General features: G+C 43.7%; 1 protein-coding gene across 7 annotated transcripts in view; it reads right to left on the bottom strand.

Annotated features, from left to right (window-relative positions):
* Window positions 1–26,983, bottom strand: part of THRB (thyroid hormone receptor beta) — a 396,926-nt gene that overhangs the window by 17,951 nt on the left and 351,992 nt on the right. For all 7 annotated transcript variants that reach the window (XM_032630404.1, XM_032630405.1, XM_032630402.1 and 4 more), the window contains 3 exons: window positions 9,076–9,176; window positions 4,089–4,236; window positions 878–1,083 (listed from right to left, as the gene is read on the bottom strand). In XM_032630404.1, the coding sequence (XP_032486295.1) occupies window positions 878–1,083; window positions 4,089–4,236; window positions 9,076–9,176 (455 nt within the window). The remainder of the gene's footprint in view (window positions 1–877; window positions 1,084–4,088; window positions 4,237–9,075; window positions 9,177–26,983) is intronic.

Genomic DNA, 26,983 nt, shown 5'->3' with positions numbered 1-26,983 from the left:
ACCTACCCGGGAGATACAAACAGACCCACAGAATATCCGATGCTGGGAACCGAGTGAGGTCCTCATAAAGCTTCATGTCATAAACTAAGAGCTGGGTCAGTCTCCGAGACGGCCAAACACCAGCTGGTGGTGGGACGGGTGGTCCATCTGGGAACTGGGGACAACAGACGTGAGCTGGCCTTTGGGCCTGGCCCAGACACTTTCTGGCATTGTGACCTTCGGGCGAGACACTGAAGGCTTGGTTTGTGTACCTATAAAACGCGGATAGTGATTCCAGCCTACCTACCCCAAAGCGTTGTGAAGTCCAAAGAAAGAAGAAATAGAACGAAGGACTTTCACGATGGTTAGTTTTTATAAAAACATCAAACATTGCTATTCCAAGGGTCTGGAAAGGCCTGCTTTTCTTTACACTCCCCTCCCCCATCCCTTCTCCCCATTCCCACTGTCCTCCTGGACGCGAGATAATTTATTTTAAACTCAACATTTTGACTGCTGTTGGCATAAAAATATGAGATATGAGTCACTTCGTTCTAGGGGTGATTCTAAAGGGGATATTTTGGAGTGAGTTTAGGGGACTAGGTATGCATATAAATGGGCATCTGAAGGAAGAAATAGGTATAAAAAGGGAAAGCTAGCAGGTAAAGAATTTTGCTAATTAGTTGATCCAGGGCTGCCCTTACAGCAAAAGCAAAGAGGTAAGTGCATTAGAATTCAGTGACTCACAGGCAGGAGAAGGTCAGACAGACCTGGGTTTATATCCCGCCTCTGCACTCTACTCCGGTCAATCAGATGCAGCGAGGACACCAGCATCCTGGATTCTGAGGACCAAACGGATCGCGCAGAGGTGGAAGTGGAAGCGGAAGGGGCGGGGCCTTACCAGGAACTTCCGCTTCTGCTTCCAGTGGCTGCCTTGGGCGTTGGTGGCCACGTGGGCCTCGGTGACGGTCTTGATGAGCTCCCACTCCTGGTCGGTGGGCTCGGGCTTGTGACCGATGGATCTCTGCAGCTCCTCCCGCCGCCTTTTCTCCCGGTTCTCCTCGATCAGCTTCCTCTTGGCCAGACGCTTGCTGTCGTCCAGGACCACTGGGGGCAGGGAGGGACACAGAACAGACACTCCCCAGACACCTGGCAGACCCGCGGCGGCTCGGGCTGCTGCATAGCCCGCTCAGGGGGCCTGCGGGGGTTACCCTGGGCCATTTCTCCCTTGGCAGCAAAGTGCTATGGACGACAGCCATCTTCCACCACTAGCCCCAGCACCAAACTCCGGATGCCTAGCCAGCTTTCTAGAACAAAGATGGGGGCGGGGTGGGGGGATGGGGGCTGGACACTGGGCATCTCAGCCCCACAGGGGTGGGGGGGGCCCTAGATAAGAATGAACCAGAGACAGGTAAAGCCCATCCTACCTATAGGTTCACAGGTGTGTCTGTCTAGCCAATCATCTGAATTCACTCTTGGGGTTTCTGTTCCATCCCTCCGCCCCGCAAATGGCTCTTACTAAGAAGAACTGCAGGTTCAGAAAGTTCTTGTGCAGTAAACAGAGGCTGGCGATCCCTTCCTCAAAGGAAAAAGGAGTCTAACTCTTCATTCGTTTCCTGAAGGCTGATTGGAGTATGGCGGGGTCTAGCTCAGGCCTCACAGGCACTCACTTTGCATTCCTCGCTACCTGGTCAACGCTCAAAGGTGATTAAAGAGCCCAGGCTTTGGAATCTAGAAAGACTCGGGTTTGAATCCCTATATTACCACATTCTAGCTGTGTGACCTTTGGAAGGTTACTGAGGCTCTCTGAGTTTTCATTTCTTCCCATATAAAATCCGATCAAGGGATTTCCCTGGCAGTCTAGTGGTTAAGACTTCTCTTTCCAATGCAGAGGTTGCGGGTTCCATCCCTGGTTGGGGAGCTAAGATCCCACATGCCTCGCGGCCCAAAATCCAAAACGTAAAACAGAAGCAATATTGTAACAAATTCAATAAAGACTTTTAAAATGATCTACATCAAAAAAAAAATCTTAAAAAAAATCGGATCAATAATACCTGCTTTGCAGGGTATCAGTGTGATAATGCACTATACATGCTCAGGAAGTAGAGCCACGACTTTTATGCAAAAGGAAATAAGAAGGGCAGGTAACAAGAAACCTATATTTCTGTGGTTAATTTCCAAAACGAAACCATTTCACCAGACTCTCAGTAGCCCTCAGTGGCATGGAAAGACTCAGGTTTTGTACTACAGAGTCATAGGGTTTTACCAATGGAGGGTCCTCAGCTCTCATCTAGTGCAACGCCCTCCTTCACAGAGGAGGAGGGAGATCATGACTTCCTTAAAGTCACACAGCAAGTTCATGGCAGAGGCAAGGCAAGACCCAGGACCCCTGACTGTGGTCCTACAATATCACTGTCCTAGGGCCGTTTCTTGAGGAAGCCGCGACCTGGTAGGGAAAGAAAAAAAAGCAAACGGAGCAGAGGAAGAGAACCAGAGGTGCCTGGCAAATCCACAAACAGAAGAATGAAACCCCAATCGTGGAGATGTGATTGGGTCATCAGAGTCAGGGGAGCACTTAGACATGTGGGTGGATGGGTGAGCCCTGTGACGTCATCATGATTCACTCCTTAAGGGAGACGAGGAATGCGCTACACGCATAACCTCACTCCCCAAATGCTTCCCTGGTGCCAGGGATCGTGGCATTGGATGTGCGTTATCTAATTTACTCCTGAAAACCACCTGTGGGGCTGGCGATACCTTCACACAAGGAAACCGGGAGTTAAGTCCGATGGGCACACAGCTAGTAAGTGGCAGGCCTGGGACTCCAACAGCTTTTCTGATTATAAAACCTGAGCTCTTGCTATAAAAAGCAAGCAAGGTGCACTCAAATTTCCACCCCGTGTAGATCAACACTGAGTTTTTAAACTTCATCAACATTCATCTCTTTAACTTCTTAATAAAACAGTGCAATGGACATTCAACAGGTCACTCATTTCCATAGAACCTTAGCAGGCATTTTGTTGGCAACAGCTAAAAGCCTTTCAAAGATCAAGACAAATAACTCAGCCAGAGGTGAAGGATTAAACCAGGGTTTCCAGCCTCATGCCCAGACACAACCCTCCTCTTTTTTTTTTTTTAAAAAAAGATTCTTCTTTCTGTCTTCTTTAATGGGCAAACCAGGACGTTCCAGAGATTTTTTGTTGTCGTTCTAGCTGAGAGAACCCTGTTTGTCGCATAAATGCAGCTGTGACTATTTCCTCTTCACAAGGAAAAATCCTCATTGCATTCTTTTTTCTTTCCTTTTTTCTTTTCTTTCTTTTACTTTAAACTGAAAGTAGGACTCCTTCATTGATGTGCAAAAAAATTTATGCCAGTGGAAACCAGAAACCCTGATGCCTGGCAAAAGGGAGGCCACATGTTGTGAATGACACGATTCTCATTTCATAATTAGATTAATTAAAGTGACTGGTGTAAATCCCTTGCACAGTGTGGGGAGAAGAGACCCCAACGGCTAATCTCACCACCATATGCTGTGGCACTCTGAAAACTGGGTAGGATGACTTCAGCTTGGAATGTTTTTATGGCTAAAAATATAACAAAAAAACCAACTGCAGAATGAGTCATGCAATAGCACTCAAGTTCACATTCTTTAGAAATTTCTGAACACGATGTTTTCTACCAGTACCCTGACTCCAAAAATGTCCACAGAATAAATTCCTGTCTCTGCTTTAGAAAAAATATTAGTCCTTGTGCTTCTCACCACATGAATGTTGTGTGGAAAATTACACTTTATCCAGGTGGAAGGACAGACCTCTCATCTGGAACCTCTGTGTAGACAGAGCACTGCTGACTGTCCTGCAAGCATGATGGGGACAGTTTAACCTCTGTCTCTCACCCATCGCCTGGATGCCTTCGGAGTCAGGAGTTGATGGGGAGGGTAGGATGGAAACCTCCCAGCTATGGCTGGGAGTGAGGGTCCCTGAGAATGCTGCGTGCTCTCCCTCTGTCCACATGCGTTCCTGCTTTCTCTCCTGCCTGGGTGATTTCCTTGAGCCAACCTTTCCCCCAGTCAACACTCCTTGAATATGAAGCAAAGGAAGAAGGTTACTTACAATCTGTTGCCATGCCAACGTAGATGCATTTTTTAAAGCGACATTCCTGGCACTGATTTCTTGTAACTTTGTCTATGACACATTTTCCTTCATATTTACAGGAATAGGATGGATGGAGATTTTTCTGAATGGTTCTTCTAAAGAAACCCTACATGAAAAAGAAAGACCCAGGACAACCATTTCATATTTTCGAGAAATAAGTGACTCCAGTATTTTGTATCTTCCTGACTGTGATGGATGGTTTTAGACCTTACCTCTGTACGGGCCTTTAGCTCGACCTATTCAAATATAGGGCAGTTGGCCCAAAGTGAATCTAAATAATTCTAAATCTGAGGGAGATGTCAGAGGCTACAGAGTCTCTTCTTATCTTTTTGGCATTTCCTCAAGGCTAATGGGAAAATCTCATGTTCACGTTTATGTCTTCTAAACGATGAGTCATATAAATAAATTATATTATTTCATGCCATAATTGTGTTGCTAAATGAAGCTCTGAAGAGGTTTGCTACACGTTATACCGGAGAAATAAGAGCTGGATACTTGTGATGCTTTATTAATTAATTAATTTAATCATTTATTATTTAAAGGGATGCATTAATTGTCTATAGAGATTTGGTTTAATTCTGGTTTTCGACTCTTGAGATGCCCATGACCAGCTCAGAGAGCCCTTGAAACAACAGTCCTTGGGGAGGAGAAAATTCCAAGTTCTTTATCAAATTTTTCCCATAGCTCATGGCCCTGGAGTTTTCCTTTCCTAGCACCCTTTTTCTCCAATATCTGTAGACATGCGCCCTAAAGTTCAATGTTTCTTCTTCTCTCAAGGCATGGGAGAGGGCCACCTGAGAATACAGGCTTTGGTGACTTACATAACATCCTCAAGGCTGTGTCATATGAGAACATTTCTGGACATGATACTCAGGTCTGGTAGGAATTTATAACTGCAGAAAGCATGTATCGTGAGGGGCGCATTGCAAAGTGCTGCAGACAAGTGCCAGGGCCTCTGTCTCTCCCACAGCCTTCTGAGGTCAGTATGCTTAATATCTCCACTGTGGGGATTAGAAAGCTAAGCCTTAGACAGGTTAAATCACTTGCCCCAAATCACATGGCAAGTACATGCTGGAACTCGGCCTGGGGCCCAGGAGTTGGCTTACATGATATAGATTGAGTCCAATTTTACTGTATTATTTAAACGTTTTAGATGACCATATTATAAACAGTCCCCTCTCACCCACCCCTCAAAATAACCACATCGTTTTATGGTTTAGTAGAATAGCAAGGCACAACAAATTTTGAAGGATGTTGTCCACTAAACCTTAAAGGGACCTCCAACTTTGTTGCATAAATTGGATGGAAATGCCAGTTCATCCAGGCTAACCCAAATTGTAATTATCCCATTTAACTTGCCCTGGCTTTATGCACTTATACCACTTGCATATTCCTCACTCAGACACAGGAGCTCTTCCTTGTAATGAAAAGGTCCAAGGTAGGATTTTCTACTGGGCATAGCGGAATAAAATGGAAAAATGACAGCAGTAACTGAAACTCACGGACTTGGTTTCGGGGCATGTTTGCCACCCCCTGATGTTACTATTGCCCAATTCCTAACAGAAGAACTGTCATATTGTATTTGGCTTTGCATCCTTAAACACTGAGTCCATTAGTCTGAATGACATCGATGAACTGTCCTAAGATTCCCTAAAGCACACACGGGGCAGCTGCTGACACGTGTTTCCCGGGTGTTCAAGGTGGGCGGTCCTGCCAAAGCTTGGATGTCAGGGCCCGCACAGAACGAAAAACAAGCTGTCCCCGCTCCTCTACCCCCTCCCCCTCCCTCCAATCCACCCTTCAAGGGTTACACTTGCTTGAAAGACAGAAAAAACTCAGAGATTCTAGCAAGGAGACATATGTCACAGACAGGGAGGAGGGGGTACTGTCTAGCACCCTCTTTCTGGAGGATGCAAAGCGACCTAAGTCCGGGGCCTCCAGCGAGCGTGCTGACTGCTGCTCTGAAGATGGGAAATCATTACTGTGGAGTTGGGAGACCTTTTCTCCCCCATCTGCTCACGCTGGCTTGTGTTCTGGGTGGCGGGAGCCTACTGGGGAGTAAGACAACAGGAAGGTGGGAACAGGTGATATACCAGATGCAGAGGTAACGTTCATTTCTCCAAAAAGGCTACTCTGAGCTTTTACAAGGAATGAATGAAATAACTTATACTTGGCTTATTTGGAAAAAATGTTGAGGTAGCAGGCTTTGCTATTCACAGTGCCATCTTTTCTGTGGGTTACCTTGCTGACTCTTCTCGGACACTTCATGGACCAAATCCCTTTTAAGATGTTGGCCTTCCCTAAGCTATGCTAAAAGCATATTTTCCCACATGAAGGGACCACTTTATTTGAGTAAATGTTAAAGATGGTAGGTCCCTTAATTTTAAAAAGGGACAAAAATTAATTTTTGGATGTGAACTTGGATAGCAAATACTTAACAGAATCTACTTATAAAAAGCTCTTTTTAGCAGTGAGCTGACAAAAGAGATGTCCCAGGGACTGAATAAGAACATATCTTTCATCGATGATTTGTGGGTGAGCGGAGGTTTTGCTTTATAAATCGACCTCAGACTCGTTTTTCTGCATTTGGAGAAGAACTGGATCCATTCCTTAGTGGTCCAAAATGATGCACTCATCAGTGCTCCAAGGAACTGTCACCCTCCTAGTTCAATATTCGGGCAACTGTTAAAAAAGCTTTGAGTCTCTCTTTAAAAAGTGATTTACTCGGGGCAGTATCAACATTCTTTCTACAAAAGATGCATGAAAACTGGCCCATCACAACAGACAAAACATCTCCAAAAGACTTCCACTGTCTTCAGGGCAGAAACAGGCAAAAAAGATTCTCCCTCTACACGCTACGAGTATGGGGTAGAAATACTTGCAAATTACAGGCTTGAGTAAACAAGATGTGAAGCAGGACATTTTTCATCTTTGGCCATTTTTCAAAACTGTGTTTCATTTGACCACCTCTTTTGTCTTTTTCCAAGACACTCTGTCCTTGCATTAAATGATCTGTGTAACCGCCCTAGGAAGACTTTCTGATTTTATGATTGGGGCTATCCCGGAAACAGGATTCTGATCCGAGACAAAGGCACCAGGGCTGAGAAATCTAGCTTTCTGCTACGTGATTGATTCTTTTAAGTAAACCTCAGTTGAATCAGGCCCCAAGCATCCTGTGATCTTGGGAGAAGAGGGCAGTGGATTTCTTGATCACCGTGAAGACATACGTGAGTCAGAGACACGTATTAATAGGTTAACAGGCTTGGCTCTCCTTTGTTTAAGTCAATCGCTAACGATCATTAAGTCCTCTGTGAGGCACGTTTGGTCTTTAGAGTCACTTTGGGAGTTGAGTAATAAATGGAATTGTCATTAGAGTCTCCCCCAGAATTCAAAATTTGTCATTAAAAACTGATTTGAGAGAATCTCAGCGCTGCATAATCAGGTAGGTAAAAGCCTTATGAATTGGGGCTAATTTAGAAGAAAGACCCATTTGAATTAGCGAGCTTTTGGAATGAGAGAAAGTATCTAAACTCATGTAGTTTTATTCCTTTCAAAGCAAGCCGATAGAATTGGGCTTTCAAGAGACAGAGTCTGCAAGTGTCCCAGTTAATAAACAGCTGCAACTTATTTGTAATTAATGCCATTAAACTCCTTAAGACATTACTTCCACAGACGTAATAGCAACCTTTAGCTCAGTCTCTGTTAAAAAGTGACAAGTTCTATATCAAAGGGGCCTGGATGAATGAGAACATATTACATCCCATTCCAAAGTAAGTCTCGCCTTGAGGTCTTAAAAATGACCTCTTTTCAATGGATAGATCATCTCAACACATCAGTAGGCTACATGTTTCCTCATTTCGTGCACAAAAAGTAGGGAGTTTGCATGGAAAATCTTCCACCAGGGAAATGAGACAGGTTAGTATGAAACCGACCTAACGTGTTGATTTTGGTGGTGTAAGGTCAAAGGTTAGGAGAAAAGAGGGTAGTAGGAGGGAGGAAAGGAGAGGAGGGAGTGAGGTGGGTGACGGAGGGGGAAAGACGGACTTGTTTTATAAACAATACGATTTTTGCTCTACGGTTCATATCTTCTGATAATTTAGTTTAAAATACGGAAGGTAAATAAAACATTCAACAAAAAATTAAAGCCTTTCTCTGACTTACTACCTCCTTTATAAAACATTAGCTGAACGCACTGGGTTCAGCTTTGTTTACCTTTACAGTGGACTTTATTTCCTAGGCTAGGCTGTCGGACCAAAACGTGTTTGCCAGAAACTCATCTTCACTTTGATAATGAAAATGTAAGTAGGCAAATTCAGGTTCACTTTCAGGAGGTAAACTGACTGTTGATCACTGGTGTCTTCTTGTCAAGTGTTTCCTGAAGATGGGTCTGGAGAGCGTGTAATTAGCTGATGGACGACCAGAATTTACTTACTGCAGGCTGTGCCATAAGCCAGTTCGGATCATTTCAGAATATAGTTGAACCTAAGTAGCCTCAAAGATATTCCCTAATGGAACCCTTAGAAGTGAGCAAATTCTCTCAGACTGACACTGGCAACTAGCTTGTGGTTGGAGTGAACTCTGCCTCCTTAAACAGTGGAGATAAAACAGGAGGAGAAATGGTTATTTCATGGGATGATAGCATGTTATAAAACATCTATGCATTTTTAAACTCAAAGGGAGGCTTTTATTAATTTCTTTACATTTTATCAATTTTCTCCCTGTCTAAAACAGCAGACCTCACACCGTCACAAAACTTCATCTAGTTATTTTTGATTTGGAGAAAAAAAAAAAATTCAGTTCTTGAATATGCCCCCCAAAATGAAGAGGATGAACACAGGCCATGAATGTCGGGATTTGGCTCTAATAGGAACCTAAACTTCAGGTTGCATTCTGGAGGACTCCTGGAAGGGGCTGGATCGGGGCTCACTGGCCCCAGGGCAGTTACCTTGCAGCCTTCACACGTGATGCAGCGGTAGTGGTAGCCGGTGGCTTTGTCACCACACACGACACATAGCTCGTCCTTGTCTAAGTAACTGGGGATGTAGCCTGTGAAGAAGGAAAGAAGAAGCGTGTGAAAAAACAATATCATGTTAAAGACACACCATAGCCCGGAGGAGGAAGGTGGATGAGGAAGCAGGGCTGACTTGTTTTGTACATTTTAATACAATTTTTGCTTTACAGTTTACATCTTGTGATCATTTAGTTTTAAATATACAAGGTAAGGAAAACATTGAAGAAGAAAACATTTAAAAAAGTGACCTAATGCACTTGCTCAGTATCTTATATTTCCCCAGGACCTCAGTTCACATTTACAGAGTTAACAGGCCCGGGATTTCGGAATGCCTTAGAAACAGGTCTGCTCACTCTTGCTGTGCAGGTGGGAACAGGCCCGGAGGCTCCTGCAGCCCATGGATGTGGCAGAGAGGCCTGGATTTTTTAAAAAAATTTATTTTTAAGTGGATTTATCATTTTTATTATGCATAACATTATGGGTAATTATTAAGAAGAAAATATAAGATCTTTCAAGAGCAACCTGTTCTTTGCTCCTGAAAGGATTTGTACCCATTTTCACACCCCAATCACTAACTTAGATTACTGAACTGGGGAAACAGTTTCTTTTCTTCTTCCTAACGATAGATTCATGATTAGACCTGAGAATCACCCTGTTTAAAATTATTGAATTTTAGAATCAACTGTTTAAAAATACTGAATCTGAGAGACCAATCCCCTCAGAGAATCTTATTTCAATGGCTTTAGGGTGTGGAAACATAGGCATTGAATTTCCTAAAAGCTCTCTGGGTGATTCTAATGTACATCTAGAATTGAGAATCCCTGGGCCTGGGCTTATATGGAGAGATCCAGAGAGGCTGGGATTTGAGACACCTGGGGTGCTCTGGATAACACAGCCTCTTTCGAAAGGCTTATTTCTGAACTTGTTCTTAGGGGACTTGATCTACTTTGGAACCAAGGCAGCATGCAATAAATTCAGAAAACTTTATAGCTGGAAAGGTCCTGGAAGAGCAGGTAGTGTTGAGGTGAACAGGCCTTCAGAGGTTTGGCCGTCCTCAGGCTCACACTAGAAATTAACAGCAGAGACTAAAATCCAGATCTCCTGACTTCCAGCCCTCCAGTATAAGTTATGTTGGTCTTTTTCTAAAAATAGACAGTTAACTTCAGGTAGAATGAATAAGGCCATCTAAAGAAAAAGATTCTGCAAACTTGTGATATTATGATAGCACAACCAGACAACACTGGCAGTTCCTCAAAAGGTTAAACACAAAGTGACATACAACCCAGCAATTCCACTCTGAGGTATATGCCCAAGAGAGGTGAAAACATGTATCCATACAAAAACTCATACATGAAGGTTCAACGCAACATTATTCATAAAATTCAAAATGTAGAAACAACTGAAATGTCCATCAAATCATGAATGGATAAACAGAATGTGGTATATTTGTACAATGGAGTATTATTCAGCCAGGAAAAGGAAAGAAGTACTGTTCCATGGTACAACAAGGATGAACCTTGAAAACATGCAGTGAAAGAAGCTAGATACTTGCATTTGTGTGAAATATCTAGAATAGGCATATTCCTAGAGACAGAAATTAGATTAGTGGTTGCCAAGGCCTGGAGGGAGGGGAGAATGGGGGATGACCACTAAAGGGTACAGAGTTTCTTTTCAAGGTAATGAAAATGTTCTGGAATTTCATAGTGCTGAAGGTTGTACAACTCTGGGAATATATTGAAAACCACTGAGTGAAAAACCATTGCTTTGAATGAACCTATTTTGTGCACTTTAAATGTGTGAATTTTATAGTATGTGAAATATGTCCCCATAAAGCTCTTACTAAAGAAACAAAGAAACGAGGAGATAAAAGAGGACGGTTCCGTTCGATAAACATATATGTGGGGGTGCTATGTGCCAGGCAACAACATGCCAAGGATCTAAAGATGACTAAGTCTTAATTCTTGGGGCAGCTCTCAGTGTTTTGGGGGAAACAGACAATAACAGATCATCTGCATATAATGAGGTCAGTACTGGGACAGGGCAGTGTCCAAATCACAAGGGAGAAAGTCTCCGAGATGCCTTCCCACCCACCCCCAGCCCGCGTCCAGGTTGGGTGCTTCCGTTTCTCCTTGTGCTGCCCCAGTGGCAGCCCTTTTCTTTTTTTTTTTCCGTGGTACGCGGGCCTCTCACTGCTGTGGCCTCTCCCATTGCGGAGCACAGGCTCCGGACGCGCAGGCTCAGCGGCCGTGGCTCACGGGCCCAGCCGCTCCGCGGCATGTGGGATCTTCCCGGACCGGGGCACGAACCCGTGTCCCCTGCATCGGCAGGTGGACTCTCAACCACTGCGCCACCAGGGAAGCCCAGCAGCCCTTTTCTTGTCTGCATCTTAACAACCTGTGAACTTTTTCCTCCCTTTAGACCATGATCTCTGGTTCACTGTAGGCTTTAGAGTTCCAGCTAGAGGGCAGGGATCGTATCGTCCACGCTGAAACCCCAGTGTTTGGCACCTGCTTCCTCTGATGGAGAGCATCACAGTTTCTTAAGATCGCTGCTGTGAGCCAGTGGTGAAGAGCTCAAGGGAAGAGGCTTATATCCGGACGGTGCAGACGGGCAAGCTGAAGTCTGGAGGTGTGCCTGCGAAGGCTGAGGATCTCGGCAAGGGTTTCTGAGAGAGGTGACAATGCAGACACAGGAGCCCAAACTTCCAGCCTCATGAAAACTGCCTTAGAAAGTCTGAACTTCGGTAAAAACAAACAAACAAACAAAACACCCAAAATTCCACTCAGATTAACACTAAGACATCCAGATTCAAGCTCATCTAAGACTTAGTGATCTGGGGACACACGCGCTCACCAATCAACTAGATTCGGTCCCGCTTTCTTTGATGGCTCTCATCACTGGGTTTGCTAGAGTGACACGGGGCTAAGGACAGTTTAAGGGAGATGCCATGCTCCCACAGCAGAGAAATGAAAATCACTACGTCCAGGCCAGTTTGGTTGAGGAGCCATCACCAAAAAGGCGAGATTTGAAGTCTGAATTTTATACACCTGGCTCAGCTGTCTCCTTTGGTCTATAAAAACCACTCTTCATTACACTCAAAAAGAGTCTCTGCTTGCTGGTTAGGTCTCCTCTTTACGTGGTCGTAAACCCCAAATCCCAAGCTGGTATGCCACTGTCTGCTAGGTAACTGATGGCGCTCAAATTTAAGGAGGAATACTAATAAAATCTACAGGAAAACTCACGAGGCATTGATTTATTCCAAATACAGTTTTGGGAGTAAAGAAATCCATAAAAAGAAACAACATAAAAGTTCCAACAGGGCTATGTGTCTAGAGCACCAACTAGTTATCAAGTATGTAGAACTGGGGGGAGAGTCATAGTGAAAATGGTCAGAAATACTCTGGAACTAACTAACATTTTCCAGTGGTCAGTCTTTAGGAATCAAAAACAATGTGTATATTAGTTCCTTATAAAGTCCAGAGTTTTGAAATAAAAAAATTACATGAGTAATACAATTCATTGTAGAAGAACTGAAAGACATAAATTAGCAAAAAACAGACTAACCTATCAACTTTCTACCACAGAGATAACCACTGTAGCATTTTAGTTTCTGCATCGTAGATTGGTATGTTTGACTGTGTGTGCACTTATGCTCGTGTGTGCATTGAAACACATACTCATAAAACACAAAGTAACTTATTTTTAATTTATTTTTTAATTAAAAACTTTTTTTATTTTTTGGCTGCGCCACGTGGCCTGTGGTATCTTAGTTCCCCTACCAGGGATCGAACCCGTGCCCCCTGATTTGGAAGTGCGGAGTCTTAACCACTAGACCACCAGGGAAGTCCCACAGAGTAACTTAAATAACAAAGTAATCCAATGATTAAAGTATGCACCTCCTGTTAAAGGCAGATGGAATATACATATCCATGTTGTCAGGAAACTACAGTTTTTTAAATTAAATTTTCTTATTGAAGTACAGTTGCTGTACAATATTATATAAATTACAGGTGTACAATATAGTGATTCACAATTTTTTTTTTTTTTTTTTTTGCGGTACGCGGGCCTCTCACCGTTGTGGCCTCTCCCGTTGCGGAGCACAGACTCCGGATGCGCAGGCTCAGCGGCCATGGCTCACGGGCCCAGCCGCTCCGCGGCATGTGGGATCTTCCCAGACCGGGGCACGAACCCGTGTCCCCGGCATCAGCAGGTGGACTCTCAACCACTGTGCCACCAGGGAAGCCCCACAATTTTTAAAGGCTATACTCCATTTATAGTTATAAAATATTGGCTATATTCCCCATGCTGTACAATATAGCCCTGTAACTTATTTTATACCTAACAGTTTGCTCCTCTTACTCCCCGACCTCCATCGTGCCCCTCCCCCTTCCCTCTCCCTACTGGTAACCACTAGTTTGTTCTCTATATCTGAGTCTGCTTCTTTTTTGTTATATTCACTACTTTGTTGTATTTTTTTAGATTCCACATGTAAGTGATCTCATACAATTTTTGTCTTTCTCTGTCTGACTTATTTCACTTAGCATAACGCCCTCCAAGTCCATCCATGTTGTTACAAATGGCAAACTTTCATTCTTTTTTACGGCTGAGTAGTAATCCATTGTATATACGTACTACATCTTCTTCACCCATTCATCTGTTGATGGACGCTTAGGTTGCTTCGATGTCCTGGCTATTGCAAATAGAGCTGCAATGAACACTGTGGTGCATGTATCTTTTCGAATTAGTGTTTTTGTTTTATTCTGGTATATACCCAGGAGTGGAATTGATGGGTCATATGGTAGCTCTATTTTTAGTTTTCTAAAGGGATCTCCATACTGTTCTCCATAATGGTTGTACCAATTTACATTCCCACCAGCAGTGTAGAAATGTTTCCTGTTCTCTACATCCTCACCAGCATTTGTTATTTGTGTTCCTTTTCATGATGGGCATTCTGACGGGTGTGAGGTGATGTCTTCTTGTGGTTTTGATTTGCATTTCCCCAATGATTAGTGATGTTGAGCATCTTTTCACGTGCCTGTTCACCATCTGCATAGGAAAGCTACATCTTGATCTCTTACACCTAGAGGTTATGTACAGTTGAGCAGAGTAAAGACTTTTGAGTTCTTGGTATCAGGTGCAGATGGCAGAGAGAAGGGAGAGAGGACTGCAGGTCTTTTCCTTCTAATCTCATGTTTGGGAACAAACTGTACTGCAGTTGGACACTGTGTTGCTTGAGGGACATGCCTTGGGAGGGCCGGAGAATATCCACTAGAGTTAGGAAGAAGCAGGAGGCTTGCCATCTCTCCCCCTACCTCACCACTACCAGCCTGCTTTTACTCTTTGGTGTTGGCAGTAGGACACTGAAGTTTTCTCTTCTCTGTAGCTCAACAATTTATGTAGATGGTTGAACTGTTTGGCCTTTAAAGTTCCTGTGAACCCTGGAATCAAGTGATAATTCAATGTACGAGTGGAATGGGCTCCTTCTGCTTTCTTCTTTTCAATATAAATTTATTTATTTATTATTTGTTTTTGTCTGCGTTGGGTCTTCATTGCTGCACGTGGGCCTTCTCTAGTTGCGGCAGGCGGGGCTACTCTGTTGCGGTGTGCGGGCTTCTCATTGCGGTGGCTTCTCTTGTTGCAGAGCACGGGCTCTAGGTGCGCAGGCTTCAGTAGTTGTGGCACAGGGGCTCAGTAGCTGTGGCTCGTGGGCTCTAGAGCTCAGGCTCAGTAGTTGTGGCACACGGGCTTAGTTGCTCCACAGCATGTGGGATCTTCCCGGACCGGGCCTCGAACCCGTGTCCCCTGCGTTGGCAGGCGGATTCTTAACCACTGAGCCACCAGGGAAGTCCCTCCTTCTGTTTTCTGACTGCTAGTCTGAAGGGTGGTTTGCTTTGTTCTCTTATTTCTCCTACATTATTTTCTTGGTGGGTGGATGGATAGGTGATTAACTATGTCTTTAGTTAAATCATCAAAACGTCTACAGAAACATCTACTTAAGTTGGTAGCAGTTGCTTACATGATCTCACTAGTGCACCCCACCCATCTCTTTCTTTTCTCTAAAATATTAACTCAGAAGCATCTTATTTACCCAAAACAGTCACCACAAGCAATGATACATCAATCATTATACCTAAGTCCATTATCCATCATTAAATAACTGTCACCAGCGAGTAAAATCCCACACATAGTGAACAGGTAGGTGGGGATTCTCTTAAGGTTACAGCATGTACATGACAACATCACATGGTAACCAGTTCTCCTAGAGAACTTAACCACTGCTTGCTCTTCTGTCTCAGGGTCTCCACCCTTTTGCTTTTTCATGCTCCCCAAATGAGTCACATGCCGGCCAATACGCCCAGCCACGGAAAATGCATGCTGCCAGGAGTGCACGCTCATTGAATGTCAGTATTGTGCTCTGCCTGGAAACAAATACGAGAAGCACATCCTGGAGGCCTGGCTGCTCACCTGAGAATTGCATCTGCGAGCTGTCCCAGGTGACTGTTAAAGAAGCGTGGTTAATCACGCCCGAAAACAGGTAAGGCCCATGACTACATGGGATAGCGCAAGGATGATGTATTTTGCCCAGCTTTTATATTCTCAGATGCGTTATTTCTTAGACTAATAAACCATGCTGTCACTTTATCCAGCCTATTATTATGAAAGCAAACTCCATCTGTTTGTTCAACAAAGGACTCGGAGATGTTTTTAGTGGACACTTGGAAATGTCTGATTAATTGCTAAGTATTACCCCGCACGTAAAATAAGTTGACATGATAAAAAATTACTCACATTATTTTTTTACCTTTTTTGCTGGGAGCTTTATCAAGACCTAATTCACATACCATACAATTCAATGGCTTTTAATATATTCACAGAGTCGTGAAATCATCACCACAATCAATTTTAGAACATTTTTATCATCCCCCTAAGGAAACTTGTACCTTTAGAAGTCACTCCCTGGCCCTCCCACCTCCTCCAGCTGCTCTGCCCTAAGCAACCACTAATCTATTTTCTGTTTCTACACATTTGCCTATTCTCAACATTTCATACAAATGGAATGGTGCAATATGTGTTCTTTTGTGACTGGCTTTTCACTTAGCACAATGTTTTCAAGGTTTATCCGTGTCATCGGTAACAGTAATTCTTAAAAATTTGATCCTCAGAGGGACTTGCTATGTGGAAGGAAAGTTGTGTGCATTTGCGCTAGAAATCATGCAACAGGGGGCAAGCTTGGCTTCTTGGTTGGCACTGAACACAATTCACTTGGTTTCCCATGAATGGGTCAAATCAGAAGGCTGGCTGGTTTAACTCTTCTGAGTGAATTATAACAGCATCTCAGGTCCTAGAAGAAGAAACACTGGGCCCTCCTTCGTCCCGCTGGCAGACACACAGGCCTTAGGAATAGAACATAAGGCATATCTTGGTGGCAGGTGTAAAGGAGACGGAGCTGCCTAGGCAGGTCAGTCCAGCAGAAGTGGAGAGGAGCTGGGCTCAGAGACCATTTCCAACCTGGCTAATCTTTCCTTCTGTGTCAGACCACTTGCCTAGCGCAACCAGTCCTGGCATCTAAAAGGAGCAGTGTTTGTTACTGGTGGTGGGGAATCCTTTGGGCAGTTCAGAAAGGTACTGATTCATGGTGAAGTTAGTGCTAAGGACCCTGAGTGGTTTGGGTCAGGCTATCGGATGAGAATATATTTTCACACCCTGAAGGAAGCTAAACCATTAGCAAGTTTAGTTTTTTTTCCAATTTTTTTAAACATCTTTATTGGAGTATAACTGCTTTACAATGGTGTGTTAGTTTCTGCTTTCTAACAAAGTGAATCAGTTATACATATACATATGTTCCCATATCTCTTCCCTCTTGCGTCTCCCCTTTTTTCTAATTTTAACGGAACTTCTTCAAATCATCCCACAGCTCAGGCCCTTCTGATTTAAGCTTTTTTCCCCACTGGCACCTTCTTCCTGATGTCATTTCTTTATATAGTTAAAAAATCTTGAACAGTTCATTGCTTAGCTTTTTCCTAAGATACTAATCCTGACTCTTCTTGGTACTAGATAACGTTTTGCATCACATTAATATTTAACCCTCTGATAAACACTATATCCATCCATCCATCCATCCATCCATCCATCTGTCCATAGATGTGTCCATCTGTCCATCCATCCATCCATCCATCCATCCATCCTTCCACCCTTCCACCCATCCATCTATCCATCCATTTACTTAACAACCATGTATGGCCCAGTGTGTAAGAAATGGGGTTCAAACTTGAAGCAGTGATAAACTTAAAGGTGTTCTTCCACTGCTGTCTGCAAATTCCCAGCAGAGCTACCCAGAGGCTCCCATTCATGAAATCTTTCTTCAGAAAGATTTCTTCTCTCCGCTCTCCCCGCATGGCATCACTGAGCATCTTTGCTCTATACCTTGCCCTATGGCTGGCTGAGGGGTGAAGATACCCGAGTTCCAAGTCTTCAAACTCTAGAGCTCTGCGGGGTGTGGGCAGAGAAGGGAAAGGGAAGCAGAAGGAGGACCAGGTCAGAGTTGTTAATCCAGAAAAGGGGAGAGGACATGATGACAAAGGACTCTGGATTTCCTTCATCTTGGAAGTCTTAGGGCAGAAAAGGGGGCCAAAGCAAGTGTTACCTTATTTCCTCTGACTCAAGAATTCCTGAAACTAAAATATTTCATTTTTAGGGCTAACCTTGGGTATAATACATTTTCACACACAAGAAGTCCCTAACTAACCTTCCTTCTCCCTGTCCGCATAGACTCCAACCCTCAGGACCTGACAAAACCTTTCAATCCACAATTAGAGCTAAAACCACTTGAAGATGCAAATCACTAAGATGGGGAAAAGACTGGTATAACTAGCCAGTCAAAATTTTAATCAAAGGGCTTCCCTGGTGGCGCAGTGGTTGAGCGTCCACCTGCTGATGCAGGGGAGACAGGTTTGTGCCCCGGTCCGGGAAGATCCCACATGCTGCGGAGCGGCTGGGCCCATGAGCTGTGGCCGCGGAGCCTGTGCGTCCGGAGCCTGTGCTCTGCAACGGGAGAGGCCACAACAGTGAGAAGCCCGCGTACCGCAAAAAAAAAAAAAAAAAAAAAAAAAAAGAGGGGATTTACACAAATGATTCAGCACTGTTATATTACGCAAGGGATACTTGTCTTTGAAGTCAGGGCTGGTCAGGAGCAGGGCTTTTGGAGAGAATAGGGTGCCGGTTAAATAGAAAAGGCTGATGAGCTGTGAGCTGAATCAGTGACCTGAAGTGATGCAGGCTGAGAAGGGCAGGGCGCACACTGGGGTGTGGCTGGGAAAAAAGTATCATTGGTTCAGGGATGGGGGGCAGTATGGCTGAGAGAGGAGGCCGGCTGAGATTTCTGGAACAGAGCGTATGGGAGGAAGCACGAAACCAGAATCCAGACGGAACTCTCTGGGGCAGGGAAGAGGTGGTGGAGTTCGTGTTTGATCCAACAGGTCATGGAAAGGGTCTGAACGTTTGAGGGTGGGTGGAGAGGGCAGGGAGGAACTGTCACCGAGTGACCGGAAGCAGAGGCTCTGGGGGAGAAGCGGGGGGACACGCAGAGAAGAGGACAGGATGGCGTGGCGGGCAGTTTCTGCAGACAAGGAACGGGGGTGGGTGGAGTGACCGACCACTCTGGGAGTCTCCTGGAGAACGGAGCTGGTAGAGAGGGCGCTGAGATGAGCCTGGTACCAAGGACAGCGCACGGAAGCGCCCTGGCCATGAGGGTGTGGAAAAAGGGAGAATGCAGAGCCTAAGTGAGCACTGGGTGGTATCAGGACAAGGAAGGGGGTCCTAAAAGCTGGCCCAGAGCAGATGGTAGAGCGGGAAGCAACTGGACCTCAGGCTGAATGCACCTGAATGCTGGGAGCTGAGAGAAAAGCTTTGAGTTTGTGGAAACGATTTTGTGGAGGGATGTGAGGTGGTGGACGTGAACCCCATAGGCAGGAAATAAACAGCTCCAACATTCCTTCCCAAGCCTGCTGGCACCTGACTTCAGTTTCTCATAAGACCTTGGATTTTTGCTGTTAGCTTTCATCTCGAGGAGTGGCAGTGTGTGCCTGAGGATGGGCATACAATGCAATCTCGGAAGGACATGCCTTGACAGGACAGGTACCTGATTCTCAGAAAGGAGAAGAAAGAAGAGTCAGCTCATGCTTTGTCTGCACTTGGACTTGGTTCGCAAACGACTGTTGTGCATTTCTGGGTGCCGAGAGGCACTTTCATGCAACAAATGGGTTTTGTATTTTTTTTTTTTTTTTTTTTTTTTTTGCGGTACGCGGGCTTCTCACTGCTGCGGCCTCTCCCATTGCGGAGCACAGGCTCCGGACGCGCAGGCTCAGCGGCCATGGCCCACGGGCCCAGCCGCTCCTCGGCACATGGGATCCTCCTGGAGCGGGGCGCGAACCCGCGTCCCCTGCATTGGCAGGCGGACTCCCAACCACTGCGCCACCAGGGAAGCCCGGGTTTTGTATTTTTAAAAAATGGTTCTATTATTTTCTGGAGTGGTGTTGACTCTTCACAGTCTATGGGTGGCAATGCCCAATTTGAAATCCTACATTTACATCAGCAGCCTTACAATTACACAAGCATTGCAGAAAAGTCTGCAGTTGCGTTAACCTCTTAAGTATTACATTGTAAAGACATGATGCCTACAACACTTGGTTCATTGGGCAGACGGATCATATATGTGTTTAAATTAAACAAATTCAACTAGGGAGGAAGAGTAGGGGTGGGAGAGACTGGGGAAGAAAGAGGAAGACTGAGAGAGAGAGAGAGAGAGGTAGAGGGGAAATAGTAGGGGAAAGAGACAAAGGGAGGGAGAAGGCGAGAAGGAAGGGTTGAGAAAGAGAAGTTGAGATAGTGTGCCATCATTTCATATTCAAGTTCACGGCAATGGGACTCACGAATCTTCCCTTTTTTGGTCTCCTTTTCTGCCTGCCTCTCACTGGACTGAGTGTGATTCTAGGGTTTAAGGGTATTTGTTTCTCCTGTAACATTTTTTTCAGGGCAGCCCGTGGAACCACCCTGTCCCCAAATGTACTGTATAGCAATCCTTCTTTCACTTTAAAAGAGGCTAAGGAAATTCTAATTAGAGATCGTATTTCTTTGGGGCTTAACGCTTGTTTCTAATCCATTTCTCATGTCTACACAATTATTCACGTACAGTCAACAGAGCTGCAGAACGTGAAAAAAAGACTTCGATTCCTGACCGGAGGCAGAGGGGCAATGAAAACAGATACAGAAAGGACAGCTCTATGTGGAGTTTCTGCTTCAGGTATGAGTATTTCTTTCTGCACCAGTAAGAATGCAGCTGTAAAACAAGGACACGTGCAGTCAAAACCCCAAACGGAACAGGACAAACACGCGCCATCTCTTTGATCCTGGCTCAAACCCAGGAAATTCTTACCCCCTTGGACACGATAACCAACTTGGATACAAACACACTAGCTACATTTTTGGACACGCCATTCCAGTAAAGATGATACGGAGAATGTTGAGCAGGGACTCCTGTGGAGGAGGGTTGCACAGGACAGACACTCCAAGGAGGGATTCTGTTGAAACAGACCCAGAGGCGAATTGGCCAAGCTGCCCGCAGAGCGGCCAGACTCAAGCTCTCTTTGGGGACTTTGGAATGTAACTGGAATTTCTGGTGGAAACAGCCAGCACCCCCCGCCAAAAAAAAAAAAAAAAAAGATATCTACTTATAGCTCTGCTGAAACCTCTGCCACGAAGGAGAAGTCGCAGCACCCTGGCTGCCAATTCTCTATCCCTCTGTCTGATTTCTAAACCTACTCTCCCCTTCCTCCCTAGCTGGGGCCAGGAAGAAAGTGTGGAGTGGAATTGGCTGCGTTGGCTGATTTGAACATAACGAACCATGGCTAGGTTACTTGGAAGATTAAAAAATAAGGAGCTCGTATCTTCTTAGTGATGGGTCGAGTTCTTTTGATTTGTCCCTCACTTTTCGAAATTAAAAATGTCTTTTCTCGTATACTATAGGAAAATTTGACAGACATCACAAGTCTGCATTTCAGCCCCTCTCAATGTGAAAATTATACTGCCCCCCCCTTCTTAAAGTTTTATTCTAAGTTTGATTCAATGAACTGCATTCTGACTCTTCCTTAATTCAGGTTCTCAGAGCTTCAGGAGCCTGGGAACTTTTTCTCCTCTTGGCTATAAATGTAAAAACATAGAAGAACAACACAAAGGGAACTAAATCATTCTGAAGACTGTTATCGAGATAACCAGTCTTGTCACTGGGTTCTGTAGCCTTCCTTTACTTTATCTGTGTGTACTTAATACACACTTCTTTTTTAACAAGGTCATGATCATTCTCTACGTACCAGAAAACTCCAACTTACGGCTAGAGAATAAGCCATCCTTAAAAAAATAATGAAAAAGTTAAGACAGCTGCATTATTGAAGAGTGCCTAGAGTTGTGACAGTGACAAGCACAGACGAAGCAATTATGAATTTCATGAAAATAGATAAAAATCCAATTGGAATAATGAGGGCTGCCGCACTGAACACCTGTTTATTGTCTTAATTTTGCCTTAAGGAGACACTACTGATGTTCTCCAACAGCAGCAAAAATCAATAATGGATCAATATGGATAAACGCGTTGGGTCCGACCTTTTGTCCTAAGAGACAGTTGACAGCTGGGTTTAGTTTTACTGGGATTTACTTAAAGACTCGTAACAGTAAATAATGGCGCATTTAAGAATATTTGCCCGCTCTGATTGAGTGAGTTTGGCAGGTGGCAGTGGCCTTTCAATGGCATATGGCTTTGAGAAATTACATCAATATATGCATACGATGTGTCTTAGCCGCTGGTTCATGAGTCAAGTTGATTAGTAAAGAATCGCTGGTTTAGCATTTTATAAGCAAATATTCTCCAGCACAGGTGGAAGAAAATACGGTGAGAAGACAAAAGGAGAAAGAGTAAAAGCCTGTAAAGTTTTGCAGGAACTTTTAAGAATAGTGGAATGCTGCAATACAGAGACACACCAATATTTCCTTGAGATCCTACAACATTAGGAAAGACATATCCAGGCACGTCTAATGAGGCAGTGTTAACTGCTTTCCAAAGACAAATTACTTTTAAGTACAGCATTAAATGAAACAGAAAGCACACAGTCTACCTCAAACATTCGCATTAGGGTGTCCCTTATAATAAACGAGAACTTCTGATGCCTTTCAAGAGGAGGTGAAGCTAAAAGAAAATCAGATGAACGACTCTGAATATGTTTTATGCTGTAATTCCCTTCATATTTCATATCTGGAAGTTACGGAATAGCACAGAAAATGCAAATACAGCATATGGTAGAAACTAAAAGGGGTTTCAGTTTTAGTTTGTTTTTGAAAATTTTGTTTGATAGTTTTCAAAACAGGCTACTTTTAATTGTGGAGTCGCATTAAGAAAAGCAAATGATAATTTTTTACAGGAGTCACAATCAAACAACATTATGTTTTAAGATAATTTCATAGAGAAATTCATCTTTGAAGATCAGAGGGCATTATATTCTTGCAAATTATGGAAACCTGTACATGTGGTTTCCTCTGCAATATCCAGTGGATTGTTCACAGAAAAAATGAGTTTCTGGGATATTTGCACTAGAATTTAAGCTATTTTCAAAAGCATTTCTGTCTGGCAGCTGCTATTAAGTTCCTTGAGTACTGCCAGTTTGCCTCTTTTATTTTAGTTTTTGCTAATAAGAGACAGATTCTACTGATAGAAAATTGAACAGCATTGGAAAGCCACAGTGTCTATTAAAAGAAGTGGATGTTGCACTTGTATGAATATTGGATATTCTGAAGGCTATATCACTTTGTTTCGTACAGGGTTCATTTGACATGATTGCAGACATGTCCAACTTTAGGGACACAATGGCAAGATAAAGTGTATCAGTTTCTTTATGAGTTTTATATTCTTACAGCTTGTTATGATTACAAGTAGATTCCTTACAGTTTACATGGGTAAGTAAATATATTAAAAAGAACATTTACAAATCCCAACATATCAACATTATAGTATTGTCAAAAAAAATCACGGAAATATTTTACTAGTTACCTAAAATAAACTTTTCCTATGAAGTGCCAAGAAAAAGTCAAATGAGTTTTAAAATCTGAACCTCAGCCGAGGAGAATGATCCCACTTCAAATGCCACAGTGCCTGTCCACCAAGGGGAAGCCTTTACGTATTTTCTTTAGCAAAGAAGCTGACAGTATTCCCTAGGGGCAGTATATATATCCACACGCGCGTGCGCACCCACGCTTGAGAGGTAACATACACACAGCCTCAAAAACCAACTCCGTCCAGCTTTCATATAGGAAGAAAAAAGTGCTCGGAAACCTCTGTCGTTCAAGGACCCCTTTCGATCACTTAGCAACCTCTCTTTCCTGCTATTTTTAATTTCAAACATTCAGCGTTCGAAGTCGAAGATTTGACGAAGCGGATGCAAAGTGTCCCTTTCAAACACCCCAGAGACAAACACGGAAACTTGGATCAAATAGAAGTAAGATGGTCCCTACCTTTTTTCTGAGAGTACGATGGCGACTGCAGTTGAGAAAAAGTAGGCTTTTCTTCGGTGAAATATTCAGGTTGGCTGTATTGATTCAGGGCCATGTCCAAGTCAGAGTCCTTGCTTTTCTGCACGTTTCCAGGGTAACTACAGGTATAAGGCTGATTCACTGCCCAGGCCTGTTCCATATATATGTTGTTACCGGGCACAGCCTGAGCGTTGCAACCACTGTAACCTGGACTGTCTTTGAAATACGCGTAATAATCAGTGGCCTGCATGTAGCAGTTGCTACCGGCAGCTGGGTGTAATTCATAGAGTCCTTGCACACAGAAGTTCATTTTGTTGCCCGGGTTCCGTTTCTACTTTACATATACACACACTCTATGCATGAGATCCCCAGCCCATACGCCCCGAGAGCTGGCCATATACGGCGAGCATCGTCCATCCATACACATGAAAGGGGAAGAGAAGATGAATAAACACCACCCCCCACACGGCAACCCAGCCTGCTGTACTTTGCAATAACACCTGATGTGCTAAAATCCTATTTAGGTGGAGGTGTCTTTGGAGCTGTCCTGCCATTCAAACATATTGGAAAGCAGATTTCTGACTATCAAAGGTCCTAAGCTGTGAATTCAGCTAATTCCTGGGGGAAGATGGCAGGCAGGTAGGGATGACCTCCACCCAGCCCGAGGAGTGACAAGCGACGATGCTTCTGTGGGTCTGAGGCTGGGAAGCTCCGTTTTATATGCTGTTTTTGAACCTCTTTCAACGTGATTAGAAAATGACTACTCACTGTTATGTCATTTTGGTTGACAACTGAAGCATGAAACATTATAAAGACATCTTAGAGACTATCCTTGGATACACAGAAAATCCGAAAATCAATAATCTAGTTTATTAGCACGGACCAGAGAAAATCCAGTAGTAACGAGCCTGATGACTGACTCCAGAACCTTAATCTAGTTCACACAAACGTTAGGGGTTACATCTGTTGTCGAATGTTACCGACGGGCTTTTCAAGCAGGATCCAACCATCTTCCTAATGACACACAGGGCCCACGAGTTTTGAAAACACGCCACGGAGGCCACGTCTGAAAATATCGCTGGTGCTTGTAAGTTCTCTTCTGCTCCTGGCTCCTGGTGATTTTCTACATCGTTAGCCTAATCGACATGAAACCTCCAGTTAACTTCACTTTGCTCATTCTGTCTTGGTTGTGTTTGTAAGTGCATGAGGGGGGAGTGTGTGTCGACACCCTAAATGCAGAGCACCCCTCTGTGAGAGCAGTATTCCCCTTCTGATTGTGGGTAACAGCATTCTTAACAGTCGTCTGTGGAAACTGTGTGCAACTATCTTTTTCTTGTTTTTTATAGTATGCTACCTCTTTCCCCTTTTTTTTAAATTTAATTTTTATTTTATATTGGAGTATAGTTGATTTACAATGTTGTGTTAGTTTCAGGCGTACAGCTAAGTGATTCAGCTGTACATATACATATATCCATCCTTTTTCAGATCATACAACTATCATTTTATTCCCATTCAATTCTGCTTTTGAGATGATCTTCGAGCTTACTTGTGATTTAAGTGGTATTCACACACTCGACATTTAAAGATAGTGATCCAAAAGGGAAAAGCATTTTCTAGGAGAATCACTATATAAGATGCGAACAAATACCAAGTTAGAGCTTAAAAGCTTGCTAGGATGACCAGTGGTGTTTTCTCCATGTAGATGATGGTGAGCATGTATGTTCTAGATCATGATTCAGGAAGGGTGGGCACTGCTTTCTTTTCTTTCTTTCCTTTTTTTTAAATTAAGGACTTAAAAATATATATATATATATATTTATTTATTTGACTGTGCCAGGTCTTAGTTGTAGCACAGGGGATCTAGTTCCCTGTGCACAGATCGAACCTGGGTCCCCTGAATTGGGAGCGTGGAGTCTTAACCGCTGGACCACCAGGGAAGTCCCAGAAGCTGCTTTCTTTGAAGCTGGAGGTTCTTTCTCTTTCTTCTGGAGACTTAGTTGGCAGGGTTGGCCTAGGGAGGTAACATGTACATTTGGGTTCCTGTGAAATACCTCTTGGTATTTCCTTCCTAAGGGACCACAGACAAGGTGATGTTGTAATATTCAAGAGTGATACCTCCGCTTTGGACACAAAGCTCCAGTCAATTGCAACATACAATTCTGGGCAGGCACATAGGACCGGAGCAAGGAGGGTATCACAGCCGTTCAACAAACATCTATAGGGCATCTGTTCAGTGCAAAGCAGGGAGGTGGTGGGAGCAGAGGTGGCGATTCAGAAAGTCAGTCACGGTCCCTGCCACCAAGCAGCTTAATAGCGGGTGTTTTCAACACACAGAGTCAAGTGGACCATTGTCGTGAGTCTGTCAGTGCTGATGATTTTATAAAGGAGCCACGGATCCAAGGGAAGAAGGTTAAGAATTAGAGAACAAGCAACAGATGAGACAAGATGAGGGACTAAACCCAGGCAGACCCCTGGGTGGATGTTTAGTCATAAGACTCCTTGAAAAACTGCAACTGAGCTATAAAACAAGGAAAGGAATGGTCTCCAAATTGGTACATTTGAACCCTGAAAATGAACTGCAACATCCTAGAAGGCATAAAATTTACCATAAGGAATGAAGAACACAGCTAACACTTTAACAGTGTTTTTACTCTCTGGTTACTCTTAAAACAAATAAAAGATTTATTCGCAAGTGTTTTTAAGAACACATACACATAACATTACAATTAACATTTTCTCCCTACTGAATATGTCAAAACATTTCACTGGAAGCAATGACTATTTTCTGAAAACCCCAGGAAAAAGGATCCAGGCCTTATGTTTTTTGTCTGATCTCATTTATTTATCTCAAATTTCCCAAAACTAATCTGAAAATTAACCTTTCAATAAAGCAGTTTTCTTTCCTGGCAAACACATATGTTCCAAGGCCTCTTTCTCTGGTTAGATGCTGCGTGTCACATCCATCCAATTTTGCAGTTTTGCCCAGTGAATTTCCTGGCTCCCTTTCTGTTTCACTGCAGGCACAAATCCAAGCCATTTTTTGCTTTCCACCAGTAACAGTACCAACTCAAGCCAGAATCTCAAATTTCATTACAAAGGAACACTTCAAAACAATTTTCCGAAATTGCTTGAAAAATCGGAGCTTTCTTCTGTCCCAGAACTGGATCTACATACTGCAGCGAAGAAAGACAGAACAACTCCTGCAAAACTCTTTTTGCCTCTCTCAATTTTCACTAAACATTTGGAAGACCCCTGAGAGTCAAGAGAATTT

Source organism: Phocoena sinus, chromosome 4 (assembly GCF_008692025.1).
Source record: "Phocoena sinus isolate mPhoSin1 chromosome 4, mPhoSin1.pri, whole genome shotgun sequence".
In the NCBI taxonomy this organism is placed as follows: Eukaryota; Metazoa; Chordata; class Mammalia; order Artiodactyla; family Phocoenidae; genus Phocoena; species Phocoena sinus.
This window is presented reverse-complemented; position numbering and strand designations above follow the sequence as displayed.